Below are 13,945 nucleotides of genomic sequence, written 5' to 3' on the forward strand. Positions count from 1 at the left end.
GTTATATTCTCTGCCTAATCTATCACACAAAGCTGTCAGAAAAGTGACAGAGGGCAGCTCTTTGGAGAAAAGGAAGGGTCAAAAACCTTAAAACATAGGCTGCATCCCACATTGGCTTTAGCCAAGCGCAGAGCTTCTGTCCGCACAAGTTAGATAATCCTACTTTTTGCCAGTCCATGTCTTTACCCACGTAAACCCCTGGCCTGTTCTGAAAAGCTGCTCCAGAGGTTTTGAGGCGCCTCTGGGACAAAATGGGATGGAAGTGTCGTAACAGACAAGTGACAGTAGCCCAAAATAGGCATTCCAGCTTATGCAGATGAAAAAAAAAGCTTCCTTGATAAGGCAAGGTTACCACTGAACAGAGCCCATGAACATGAAAGAAAACCTCTGTGAAATAAAAGGGTGGCTTCAGCATTCCCCAAAACATGGCTTCTTCAGCAGTGACCCCGAAAACTGTACATTTCTAGTATATCCTGCCCCCCTTGAAGTCAAAGTGTCAATGCATTCTCTCCTTTCGTCAATGCATCTCTCAAAGGAGGGTATTGCCATCTCTGTACAATTTTCTGTATAATCTTGCTTTACAATATGAGCTTTAATAGAGTGCCCTTTTTTCTATATCTGCAAACAGAGACCTCCTGACAAGCCTTGTAATACCGAAAAGACTTAAGATTTATCTTGTAGCTACAATCTGTCATGGACAGGATGACCAGATGTCTTAGCTGCAAAGGAGGACAAGGCACTGCAACGGGTGGGAGACTCAAGAAAAATGTAGGGCATTTTAAGGCAGGCTTTTCAATATATAATCACGACAGAGCGGTCTTTTTATATGGGGCGTGTGTTCTACTTACGTTTATATCTTTTGTACGTTTTTGCATTCATTTTATACTGTTTTAGCTAGATGATTTGAATTTGTTTTAAAAATTTTATAGCAGTGTCTTTTTAATATGTTTTTATCTTGCAAGCCTCCTTAGGTTCGCTTTTGGGAGAAAGGCGGCACAGAAGTGAAATAAATTCATACACCATATAATCAAATAAAAGCTATAAACACTAATATAAGTGTAATATTACGGTCATGCATTTTGAAATTCCTCCTGGGCAGCAGGTTCAAATGTCCTGGAAAAGGAGGACGTCTGGTCACCCTGGGCATGGACTAAATCAGGACTGGGCAAAACTGCAGCCCTGCAGATAATGTTGGGCTATGACTCTCTGGATTCTTCACCATGGCAAGGCAGATGGGATTTGTTGTTCATCTGCACTTTGCTGACTCCTGGGCCAAATACCAGGATGGCTTCTACCTTACAAGAGCTTATACCAGTGGTTCCCAACCTGTGGGTCAGGATCCCTTTGGGGGTCGAATGACCTTTTCATGGGGGTCGCCTAAGACCATTGGAAAACACCTATTTAATTACAGTTATGAAGCAGCAACAAAAATAATTTCATGGGTTTGGGTCACCACAACATGAGGAACTGCATTAGGAAGGTTGGGAACCCCTGGCTTATACAGTGGGTCCTTGGTATCTGCTGGGGTTTGGTTTCAGGACCTCCATGGATACCAAAATCCATGGATGCTCAAGTCCCATTAAATACAGTGGCATAATACAATGGTGACCCTTACATAAAACAACAAAATCAAGGTTTGCTTTTTTATTGGAATGCATTTTAAAAAATATTTTCAAGCCATGGATGGCTGGATGCGTGGATAAAGAATGTGTGCCGACGGAGGGCCGACTGTATCCCACAACGAGAGTGAAATCTTCCCCTGTGAGGAACACTATCACTAAACAGAGCAAGATGGACTTCTGAGGAAAGGTAGAGCAGACTGCACAACACAACTGCAAAAGTCTTTCAGGTCACAACCCTAGAGACAGGTCCTGGGGAGTAGTACTGTATACACTCCTGTGTAAGTCTAGAAATTTTAGTCAAAAAAGGTCAATGTAAGTACTGTGCTTTAACTCTTATTTTAAAAGGAACCGAAAAACCTGGGCTGACTTATCCACAGATCAGTTTAAGTACTGTACTTTAACTCTTACATTTAAAAGGAACCCTGGTTAAAGGCAAGAACCCATATATCCTGGAAGCATGGATCCTTCTCTACTCTCATCCATCCAGCTTTTACTTTGAGCTCAAACAGTTACACCTGTAAGTTCTTCAGCATCTTTTCCCTTTGCTTCATGGTTTGTTACATGTCCCTCCTAGGTTTTACCCTCGGCTTTTCCATGAGTCATATTGACATTCCTAATTTTGGCCCTAAAACCTGCCCTCGACTTACACATAAGGTCCAGTATATGTGGTAAGTGCTACTTAATCCAATGGCCTTACTTCTGTCTGGGTATGAAGAGGGTGGACATCACAGTCAGCTGCTACAAGACTCTGTGACAGACAGACAAGATTTACAGTGGCACTTAGCAAGGCTCTCTGGCATGTGCTGTGCAATTGCTGATGCTCACTTCTAACAGAATCGCCGCTGTAGCGTTGGAACAGGTTAGGCACCCTTTACCTGGGACCTGCAACACTCCAGAATCCAAAATCAGTGGCTGAGATAGAAACATCTTTGTTTTCGAATAAGCGAGTCAATAGCATGGCAAGTTTCTTCAGAGGGTGTTTGCCACAGCCATCTTCTGAGGCTGAGAGAGTGTGACTTGCTCAAGGTTGCCTAGTGTGCTTCATGGCCAAGTTGGGAATCGAACCCTGGCCTCCAGAGATGCAGTTCAACACCCAAACCATTATTACATCACACTATCCCTCATGTGTGTATACGTGTTTAGACACAGACAGTGTGGTGTAGTGGTTTGAGTGTTACACTATGACTAGGATTCAAATCCCTGCTTGGCCATGAAAACCCATTGAGTGACCTTAGCCAAGTTGCACTCTCTCAGCCTCAGAGGAAGGCAATAGCAAAGCCCCTCTGAACAAGTCTTGCCAAGAAAACCCTATGACTTATGGCAGCCCTCCTCATTCACTGCGGTTCAGGGTGCAGGACCCCCGTGAATGTGAAAGAACTGCAAATAATAAAACGCTATGCTTTTTATCTAAGAGAACACCTCTCTAGGAATCTCCAGGTCCTCCAGTGAGACTCTATGGTCAATGTCTGCTGGAAGTTGACCATAGAATCACGCTGGAGGACCTACAATTGCCTAGAGAAGTGTTTTCTCTGGGAACTTCCTTGGTCAACTTCTGGCAAAGTTGCGCTGGAGGACCCAGAGATTCCTAGAGAGAGCAAGGGCCAACTGTATACACCCACATATGTATACATGTACACTCACACATATCTATGTACCTATATGTGTGAGTGTACACTTGGCCCTCCACATTCGCTGGGGTTCGGGGCACAGGACCCTGTGAATGCGGGGGAACCGCACATAACAAAAAGCACTATGTTTTTACCTGAGAAAACACCTCTCTGGTAATTTCTAGGTCCTCCAGTGCAACTCTGTGGTCATCATCTGCTAGACATTGACCATAGAGTTACGCTGGAGGAACTACAAAGGCCTAGCGGAGGGTTCTCTCTAGGAGTCCCCAGGTCCTTTAGTGTGAGTTTTGGTTAAAGTTGAGCATAGAGTAGCGCTGGAGGACCTAGATATTCCTAGAGAGAACATAGTCATCAAATCTGTGAATAATCAAATCTGCAGAAGTCAAGGCTGCAAATGTGGAGGGATGAATGTACACACGCACATAGATATAGTATCACACACACATACATAAACATGCACACAGTGCATGTACACATAATGTGTGTACAATACAACAGTTATATATATATATATACTGTATGTGCATATGTATATGTGTGTAGTGGGTGTACACAGAATGTATGTATACATATATACACACATTCTATGTACACACACAATATATATATATATATACACACATATATACATAATATATAGATATACACATACAGTATATATATCTATTTTATTATAGACACACACATTGTATATGTATCTATATGTATACACATACATATACATTCTATGTACACACACAATACATATATACATTATATGGACAGATACACATACAGTATATATCTATTGTATAATAGACACACATTGGTGTACAGACATATATTCTATGTACAAATGATATATAAATATATATATATACATAATACGTACACACACACACATATATCTCTATCTATTGTATTACAGACACACATGCATTGTGTGTGTATATATATATATATGTTCTATACATATACACATATGTATCCTATTAAAAATACTGTATACACACACAGTATATATAATAGGATACATATGTTGTGTGTGTATAGAAAGTATATACACAGGCACAGGCACATATACCTATACAGTCCTACAATGTCCCTGTGTGTGTGTGTGTGTGTGTGTGTGTATATATATATATATCTGAAATGCCAAGGGAGGCCTGGGAGTGTGAGGTGTGTCTCCTGAGGGCCCCCCATGGCTCCCTCTCTCTATATATACTGTATACACACACACACACACACACACACAATTCCATGTGTACACACACTATAGACACAGGCAGAGAGAGAGGCATCATTGCCTGGGCTGAGTCGGGACTCACTCGAAGGCGAAGAAGAGGGCGTTGGTGGCCAGGATGAGGCCGAGGGTGAGGAGGAAGACGCCGCTGTGCCTGGCCAGCATCAGCCTCCCGCCGCAGAAGAACCGCGTCCGACCCGGGAACACCTCCCACTTGCGCCGCCCCAGCAGCCGGGGAGCCTCGGCCGAGGAAGAGGCCAGGGCCAGGGCCGCCCGGCGCCCCGGGGACCCCTCCGCCTCCTCCTCCTGGGCCTCCTCTCCCTTCGGCAAAGGAGCAGGAGCAGGCAGCTCCGAGGCCGGAGGCGCGGAAGGGGTCCCCGGAGGGATCTGCCGGTACTCGCACTCCTTCATGGCCCAGCAGGAGGCGGCGGTGGAGGGAGGGAAGGAAGGGGAGACGCCGAGGCCTCCCCTCGCAGCACCAGACTCAGCCTTAGCAGCAGCGCCGCCACCGCCGCCGCCTCCTGTCCGGTGGGCAGGGCCTGGCACTGCAGCCTCCCTCCCTCCCTCGGGGGCTGGGCCTCCTCTGGCTCCGCTCCCTCCTCCTCCTCTCCAGGCCATTGACCTCACAAAAGGACCAAGGCCTCCTCGGCCCCCAGGGACCCCTTCCAGCTGGGCCTCTGCCTCTTGGTAGGGAGCGTACATAGACATGTATCTATAGCCCTTCTCTCTGTGTATATATATATATTATTCATGTGTGAATAGATATATTCAAATATACTGTGTACTGTATGTGCTTGTGTGTGTGTGTGTGTGTGTATATATATATATATATGTATGTGTTTGTGTGTGTATATATATTCATATATATATATATATATATATATATACACATTCATATATATACTATGTGTTTTTGTGTGTATATATATTCATATATACTACTACTAATAATAATATGATTTATTTATATGTCACCCAATCACTGGGAATCTGGGCAGCTTACAACAGAGGTGTGTATGTGTGTGTTTGTGTGTGTGTGTCTCTCTCTGTGTGTGTGTGTGTGTGTGTGTGTGTATGTATATATATATATATATATTATGTGTGTTTGTGTGTGTATATATATACATATATATATATATTCATTTTATATATTATTTATGGTATTTATATAATAAGAAATAATAATTTATAAATTAAATAATTTATTATATATATATATATATTCTGTGTGTATGTCTCTCTCTGTGTGTGTATATATATATATATATTCATGTGTATATGTGTGTGTGTGTGTGTGTATATATATATATATATACATACACACACACGCATATATATATATATATATATATATATAATCATATATAGCAATAGAATGGAATATTTTCTCCCTGCCTCTCCTGCAGGACTGAGGCGGCTGACAACACACTAAAACATAACAACAAAAGAGTAAATTACAGCCATGGAGTAAAATGCAGTAAGACCCAGCAAAATGAGATGAAGCCTTGCCTGCCAAGGAGGCCCTTCCAGGGCTGCCACAATCGGAGTCCCCTTGAAGCCAGCAACAGACACTCAGCCTCACCAGAGTCATGTCTATCACCTAAAAGTCTCTCTTCCATCCATATTTCCATTTGGAAAATCTCAAAAGACCTCACAATAAACATCGACACAATAACATTTCACAATAGAATGGTTTACTTTCTTTTAAGGGATGGGAGACACAGTTTTAACACTTTGCATTTTGAAACTGCATTCTCCCGCGGATGCTCAAGTCCCATTAAATACAAAGGCATAGTGAAATGGTGCCCCATGTATAAATATGGCAAACTCCAAATGTATATTTCTGGGGGTGGTTTTCAAAGCGTGGATGCTTGACTCCGTGGATGGAAAACCCATGGGTCTGGAGGGCCAGCTGGACTTGTAGGCCACATACTTGCTTGAAAGAAAAGTTCTTTTTAAACCAAATACCAAAAGGTCATGTTGACGATGGCCACAAGAAACGCTTGCTCCTCTTCCCTGCCACAAATGGACTTCGGATATTGGCAGGATACAAAGAGGAGCCACTCTGGATGATCTTAATGCATGGGACAAGAGAAGAAAAGGTCTTTTTGGCCCTCAGCAATTCAGGGCTCTTAGAAGGAACGAGCAGCACCTTGAAATGGTTCCAGAAACAGACTGGAAGTGAGATAAGCTCCTCCAAAGAGGGAAAGAGGGAGCAACAGGCTTTCCGTAATCCATATGCTCAAAACATTAGTGGTAGTATTTTTGTCTGGCTGAAGCGCATAGACACTTTGCAAAGGCAGTCCCCTCTTAAGTGCATTGCTGTAATATAATCTTGTATAGTCTTGTACTCTTTTATATTGTTTTATGCTGGTCATCGGCCGTAATAATAACATTTCAATATAATCTTGATACTGTACCACTAAGGCCCATTTTATCATGGGCAGATTTTCTGAGGGGGCAAAGTGTGGCTCCAGAAACTCCTGGAGACACTTTCAGGGTACTTTTATGCCATGTAATCCTTCCAAATGAGAAGGTTTTAGTGGTAGAAAATCCCTGCACCCACTAGGTCTGGAAACCATGCCCTATGAGGAGTGACTGAGGGAGCTGAGTACGTTCAACCTGGAGAAGGTTAAGAGGTGATATGATAGCCCTGTTTAAATACTTAAAGGGATGTCATATCGAGGAGGGAGCAAGCTTGTTTTCGGCTGCTACAGAGAACAGGATATAGAGCAATGGATGCAAGCTACCGGAACAGAGATTCCACCTTACCAATAGGAAGAGCTGCTTGACAGTGGAATATGCTTCCAAATCCTCAGAGGTTGGTAGAGTCTCCTTTGGAGGTTAACAGAGGCTGGATGGCCATCTGTTGGGAGTGCTTTGTGTATTCCTACACGACAAGTGGTTGGACTGGATGTCCCTTGTTGTCTCTTCGAATGCTATGATTCTACCACAGTTTCCCACCCCTGCTCCATAGGAACAAGTGCAGAAGGCACACTAGCCTAAGTTGAGAAAAAGCACTCCTAGCCACAGCCATCAAAGAGCACCTGCAACATATAAACCTGGATTTCCAAAGGGAGTGCAACCTCATGCAAAGCAGCTGAACTCCTTCGTATTCCCAGCTGGGCAGCTCTGCTAATCAGAAGCATCTCTTATCTTGCCCAGACAAACATCTGTATTTTCATCTGGAGCCTACGTAATAATAGCAGACATTATCTGAATGCTGAGCCTTACACAGTCAAATGACATTATCCAGTTCTGGGCACCACAATTCAAAAAGGACATTGAGAAACTGGAGCGTGTTCAGAGGAGGGCGACTAAAATGGTGAAAGGTCTGGAAACCTTGCCCTATGAGGAAAGACTCAAGGAGCTGGGTATGTTTAGCCTGGAGAAGAGAAGGTCAAGAGGTGATATGATAGCCCTGTTTAAATACTTGAAGGGGTGTCATGTTGAGGAGGGAGCAAGCTTGTTTTCTGATGCTCCAGAGACTAGGACCCGGAACAATGGATGCAAGCTACAGGAAGAGATTCCACCTCAACATTAGGAGGAACCTCCTGACAGTAAGGGCTGTTTGACAGTGGAACACACTTCTTCCTCGGAGTGTAGTGGCGTCTCCTTCCTTGGAGGTCTTTAAGCAGAGGCTAGATGGCCATCTGCTGGGGATGCTTTGATTGGATTTCCTGCATGGCAGGGGGTTGGGCTGGATGGTCCTTGCAGTCTCTTCCAACTCTATGATTCTATGATTCTATGAACCACATGGTGATAATTCACAGGCTTGGGATCACCTCAAGATTTAGAGGTAGAAAAGGGGATGAGGATGACAAAAACCCCTAAAGGGGTGTGTCTCAAAAGAGTCCAATCAAATCTGAACCTCTTTGATGGCACATAAGATCTACTGGAAGAAAAACTAAGAGGAACAGAATGGAACATTCTGGAAAATGGCATGGCTGATTAGCAGACTCCTAGACAGAAGCAATCCTCACCACAACATTTGGCTGTAAGTCTGATTTGTCTATCTTCAGTCACTGATATAACCCCTTCAGCTGCCTCTCTGGATGGTGATGGAAAAGAGAGATAGAGCTGAGTGGCATCAATATACCATATACTACAATGTACTATAAGTAGATCTCATGTATACGTTGAGGGCAGGTTGGGGGCCAAACGTATGGATTTTGATATCACCTGTGGATAAGTCAAAGGTAAAACCTAAAGGCATGTAACAAATGATCTAAAGAATGAAGCAAAGGAAAACAGTGCCAAAGAACTTTAAAAGGTCCAGCATTCTGACTGTTGGCGGTCACACTAAAAGCTGGATGGATGAAAATGCGGAGGGAGGGGGGGTCCAATGCTTCCAGAACAGATTATACTTTTGCCTTTCACCACAGAATGGTTCCTTTTTTAATAAGAGTTAAAATACAGTACTTACATTGACCTGTGGATAAGTCGACTTAGGGTTTTTTGGTCGATGTTTTGACTTAAACGTCTATATTTATACATGAATTTATACAATATTACTGACATTCCAAGTCCCAGGCAACCTTTCTTCAAACTGGAACATGCTGAACTTATACTCCAGTGAAAGCCAGCATCTCTATTTCCATTCTCAAATAAGAGTGAGAAATCCAAGGCCCTTTGGATGGTGTACTGCAGCTCCCACTGTAAGCGATGATTGGTCATGTTGGCAGGGGCCGATGGGAATTTGAGTTCAACAATACCCGAAGAGCAATGAATTCTCCACCCTTGTTCTAAATATGCTTATGTCCAAGGAAAGAAGTTGCAATGAAGGGCCAGCCCCAGAAGCCAATAGGAAAGTACATATCCCAAAATGCATTTGGTGAGGGCAGTGCTCTGACTCCAGTTGCTCAGAAGTGCCAGCACGACGTTTTCCTTTCTGTTCCAGAGAGAGGTGCCAACTGGGGGGTTCTTAGAGCAGAGATGTCCATGACCAGGAGATGGCATCCCATTCTGCAGTAAAGGTTCATGGTCATAAAGCAGTTGAGCAGAAAACCAATAGAGGACTGGAGAAGAGGAGCCCAAAAATCGGGTGAGGACCTGTTAAAAAATTAGCAAAGCAGGAATCATCAAAGATATTATCACAGTCATGTTAGGTTCTTGGAGCATAAAACGGGAGGAGGAATCTAGTAGCACTGCTAAAAGTACCTGATTAATTCTAGCATTAGGTTTTGTGGCTATCAATCAACCTGCAACTTTGGTATCATTCTATCAATGCATTTGGAGAAGGGGATTGATATGAACAGTGGTGCTATAATAAATTATGTAGTCTTTAAAGATATTGTTAAATTCCTTATTCCTCCTTCCCGTTTTCTAAAGGAAGACCCCCCCCCATATATGTCCAAGACCTTTCAAGATAACTCCAAGATAATATTTCCCCATCCTGCCAAATTTTCTGTGACAATATATAATACAAATTAACTAGAGAGACCATAATTTTCCAAGAGATCTGGAACAGAGTAGCTCAGATATTAAAAAAAAAATCCTGTTCTACACAGAAAAAAAAGCTAGCTACAGTCCTTCAAACTTCAGCGCATATAATCATGTACCATTTTACAATTTCTAGCATGTTTTTCAGTAGATGTTTCACATCAGTGATTTAATACAGTATTTTGTCAGTCGTAGTGACAATTTCTAACCCTGCTCTCAAGTAGATGGAGATGATTCCTTTTCAAAGAATGTAGGGATGAGCATTTGATATGGAGACAGGAAACATTTTATTTTAACTTCAGTTTAGCCATTAAATAATCTGAATAAGAGAGACCTGTCTAAGAAGCTGTAGTGGGAATCATTGAAAATATATGTACAGTGGGACCTTGCTATCCGCTGGCGTTTGGTTCCAGGATCCCCCGTGAATAACAAAATCTGTGGATACTCAAGTCCCATTAAATATAATGGCAGAGCAAAATGATGTCCTTGATACAAAATGGAAAATCAAGGTTTACCATTTGGAATTTATACTTTTTTAAAAAATCTTTTCAAGCTGAGGATGGTTGAATCCGTGGATAAAAAATCCCTGGATAAGGCGAGCCGATTGTATGAAGTATTTTGACCAGGTTGAAAGATCACTATACATACACAAAGCATTCAGATTTTTCCTGAAAACCCCCATTCTCTAATACAGTGGCTCCGAAAGTTGGGTTTCCAAAACATATTGGACTGAAACCCCCAGAATTCTCAGGGAGCATGGTCAATCGTAAGGGATTCTGGGATTTGCAGGCTAACAACATCTGGAAACCCAACTTCTTCAATGACTGATCTAGTGGTTAATGTTGCAGCTGGGCAAAACCTCTGTCAAGCATGCAGTTCATTAGTGTGTTACAATGTTCCGTTATGCGGTCAGAATTTTTGTGATGAGGAAGCCTAAGGGGGCAGATAAGACCTCTGAACAAATCTTGCCAAGAAAACCCCATGATAGGTTTGCCTTAGGATCACTATACATCAGAAACTGCTTGAAGGCAGCCAACATCAACAAAGCAACCTTAGTTACAGTGCTACTTATTGAATCCCAGCATGGTCTTCTCAATCCCCATTTACCAGGCGGCAGCTGCTGCTACTGATGTAAGTTTGTTCCCGTCAATTGCTGTTTCTATCCCCTCCCTGAAGCAATCCTCATTATGACAGGGAAATATAGGCCTGTTACAGACTGCCAAAATAAATCTGCTTCGGGTCTCTTTGGAGGTATGCTATTTAAATGATGCATGCATCCTAAGAATCCGGAAGCTGCACCAAAAGCTGCACACTGGTGCTTAGGAATGGAGTGTGGCTTTGGTGCGACCTCCGGACTCTTAGGACCCATGCATCATTTAAACAGCATACCTCCAAAGAGACCTGCAGCAGCTTTATTTTGGCAGTCTGTAACAGGCCATAGAGTCCCTGTTGTAATTTGGGAACATCAGCCAAGTGCTTCTTGAACAACAGGCCAAGGGATCCCCATAGATTGCAGCAGCTGATTCCTGGGAACTTAAAACTGTGGGACTTTCGTGGTCCCTACGTGGGCTCTAAATTAAACTAGGTCCTTGGCAGGGACCATGAATAGGTAACAGAATATGTAACAGAAGTGTGTAACTCCAGGTTACACATTTGTAACTGTGATACAGCATTCCAGTCACCATCCTTGCCATTGTCATCACTGATCACCACCATCACCATATCCTGCCCTTTTCCCAGTTCAGGAATACAAGCTGGCTTACAAAACTGAAAACAAATACAGCTATAGATTCTCATCACACAGAAGTTAAAAAATAGAATTAAACTATCAATAAAATTAAAACCAGTTAAAAACAGAATCATTCAAAAGAAAACAACAAATAGGCAGTTCAGCACATTATACAGGGCCCTGTACTCTGAGCAAATCTGTCTTCAAAGACCTACCAAAACAAAACAAGTCTTCACCTGCCTGTGGAAACATAGCAAGGGTTCAAAAAACATGGCAGAAATAACCCAGTTTGGCAGTGCTTTAACAGCCATGGCTCAATGCTAGGAATTTCTGGGAACTAGTTTTGTGAGACATTTAGCCTTCTCTGTCAGCTCTGGTGCCACAACAAACTATAAATCCCAGGATTCCCTAGCACTGAGCTAGGGCAGTTAAAGCGGTCTCAAATGGAACTATTTCTGCAGCGTGTTTTGGACCAAGGAGGGTGCCAATCTAACCTCTCTTGAAGTTTGAGAGGTTGGGTGCAGCCACTAAAAAGCCCCTCTCCCATGTTCCCATCAGATGCACCTGTAATTGCTCACCCCTGATCTATGCACAAGAGAAAGGTTATCAGCTAATTTGGTGGAATTCCAAAATTTGCAGAAATGCAAAACAACTCTCAGAAGTGGGGTGGGGGAACCATTAATATTTCTATGGGCTTGAACAGACAGGCCAAAATAAAGCTGCTTCGGGTCACTTTGCAGGTATACTGTTTAAATGCTGCATGCATCCTAAAGAGGCCAGAAGCCACATCAAAGCCACACTCTAGCCCTAAGGATTGGAGTGCAGCTTTGTCGCAGCTTCTGGCCTCTTAAGATGCGTGTGTCATTTAAACAGCATACCTCCAAAGTGACCCGAAGCAGTATTGTTTTGCCCTGTCTGTTCGGGCCCTATGATTTGTTTTTAAATGCTTTTCATTTTAGTGACATGTTTAACTTTTGAATAATGTAAAAAAAAAAAAATTAACTGTTTCTGTAAATCTACTGTGTAAATTTACTATCTGTATCTGTTTTAACTTTTGCAAGGCAACTTGAGAGCCCAGTCTGGGAAAAAGGAAGGGTATAAATATTATCCTCCTCCTCCTCCATTTCAACAAGAAGTATCATCAGCAGTCACAGGATGCTAACTGGAAGAGAAACTGAATGGAATATCCCAAGCCATGGCTGCGAGACATACTGAACATTTACTGCTGGTCCTTCTTATGCATTCTAGCCCACACATCTATTAGCTTCTGGGAGCTGCAAGACTGGTTTTAAATGACAGAGGGATCTTTTCAAATGTAACAGCAGTCTAGTGGGGACTAGATGGTTTGAAGAGTCCGTTTCTCTCCCTCACCCCGTTTCAAGAACAGAATTTGGAAACATTAATTTTTGGAGCACAGTTCCCAATATTCCCCTCCCAGCATGGCTAGTGCCACCTTGGTTGGGGGAGTCTGAGACTTTTAGTCCAAAACGTAATCCAAGCTCTGCCTGAGACACTCATGTGAAAAACCTGGCTCAACTTAAAGTATGTATCTCCTACAGCAGCTTTTCCCAACCCAGTACTCTTCAGGTTACTCTGAAAAGACTACAACCCTCCTTAGTGTGTATGGATGATAGGGAGTGTAGTCCAACCCATCTGGAAACCACCAGATTGCGGGTAGCTGTCTTACAGAAATAGAGTCTGCAGTACATATAACTGCATCCATACATACTTAATCTGATCACTGTCATTGTTATCTCCCTGGCTGTAAAAAATTTAGACTGCCACTTCCTTGCAGGAAGGGATTTGTCCTTGCAGATTTAATTCTATATAAGAGTGCCACATATACTGATGGGAAACAGCAAGTAGTAGTAATAAATGATGCCCATCTCCTGCTTAGGAAATGGAATAATGCATTACTTTGTTGGCTATTTTGAGGAAATATTGTAAACACATTTTGTACATCAATAGTGCTTTTCATATAACAAATGTATTCAACTGCAGGGTGGAACACAATACAACAGCCATTTGAAAGAAAGAAATCGCTGCAGGGGAAATTGACAGGTGATATATGAGAATTAGAAGGTGTGGAAAGATAGGCTTCAGGCTAAATAGGAGAAAAAGTCAAACATTTTTATTTCAGTCAATAAGAACCGGGGCAGTCGACAATGAAGCTTGGATGTTTGAAAAATTACCCATTGTTCAAGGCTAAAAACTGGGCAGCCTATATATTATCCAAACTGTTATAGATTCATTAGTAATTTAGGCCTGTTACAGACTGCCAAAATAAAGCTGCTTTGGGTCT

General features: G+C 42.5%; 2 protein-coding genes across 10 annotated transcripts in view; both read right to left on the bottom strand.

Annotated features, from left to right (window-relative positions):
* Positions 1 to 5,017, bottom strand: part of ZDHHC18 (zinc finger DHHC-type palmitoyltransferase 18) — a 45,227-nt gene extending 40,210 nt beyond the window's left edge. For 2 of the 6 annotated variants that reach the window (XM_042439293.1, XM_042439292.1), the window contains exon 1: positions 4,558 to 5,015. In XM_042439293.1, the coding sequence (XP_042295227.1) occupies positions 4,558 to 4,883 (326 nt within the window). In that variant the 5' untranslated portion in view covers positions 4,884 to 5,015. Of the gene's footprint in view, positions 1 to 4,557 lie in introns of all 6 variants that reach the window. The other 4 variants (XM_042439290.1, XM_042439294.1, XM_042439291.1 and 1 more) reach the window with 3 other exon arrangements.
* A 4,210-nt stretch (positions 5,018 to 9,227) lies between these two features.
* PIGV (phosphatidylinositol glycan anchor biosynthesis class V) overlaps positions 9,228 to 13,945 on the bottom strand; it is an 18,167-nt gene continuing 13,449 nt past the window's right edge. For all 4 annotated transcript variants that reach the window (XM_042439287.1, XM_042439285.1, XM_042439284.1 and 1 more), the window contains exon 4: positions 9,228 to 9,524. In XM_042439287.1, coding sequence (XP_042295221.1) covers positions 9,228 to 9,524 — 297 coding nt within the window. The remainder of the gene's footprint in view (positions 9,525 to 13,945) is intronic.

This window comes from Sceloporus undulatus, chromosome 9 (assembly GCF_019175285.1).
Source record: "Sceloporus undulatus isolate JIND9_A2432 ecotype Alabama chromosome 9, SceUnd_v1.1, whole genome shotgun sequence".
Taxonomy (NCBI): domain Eukaryota; kingdom Metazoa; phylum Chordata; class Lepidosauria; order Squamata; family Phrynosomatidae; genus Sceloporus; species Sceloporus undulatus.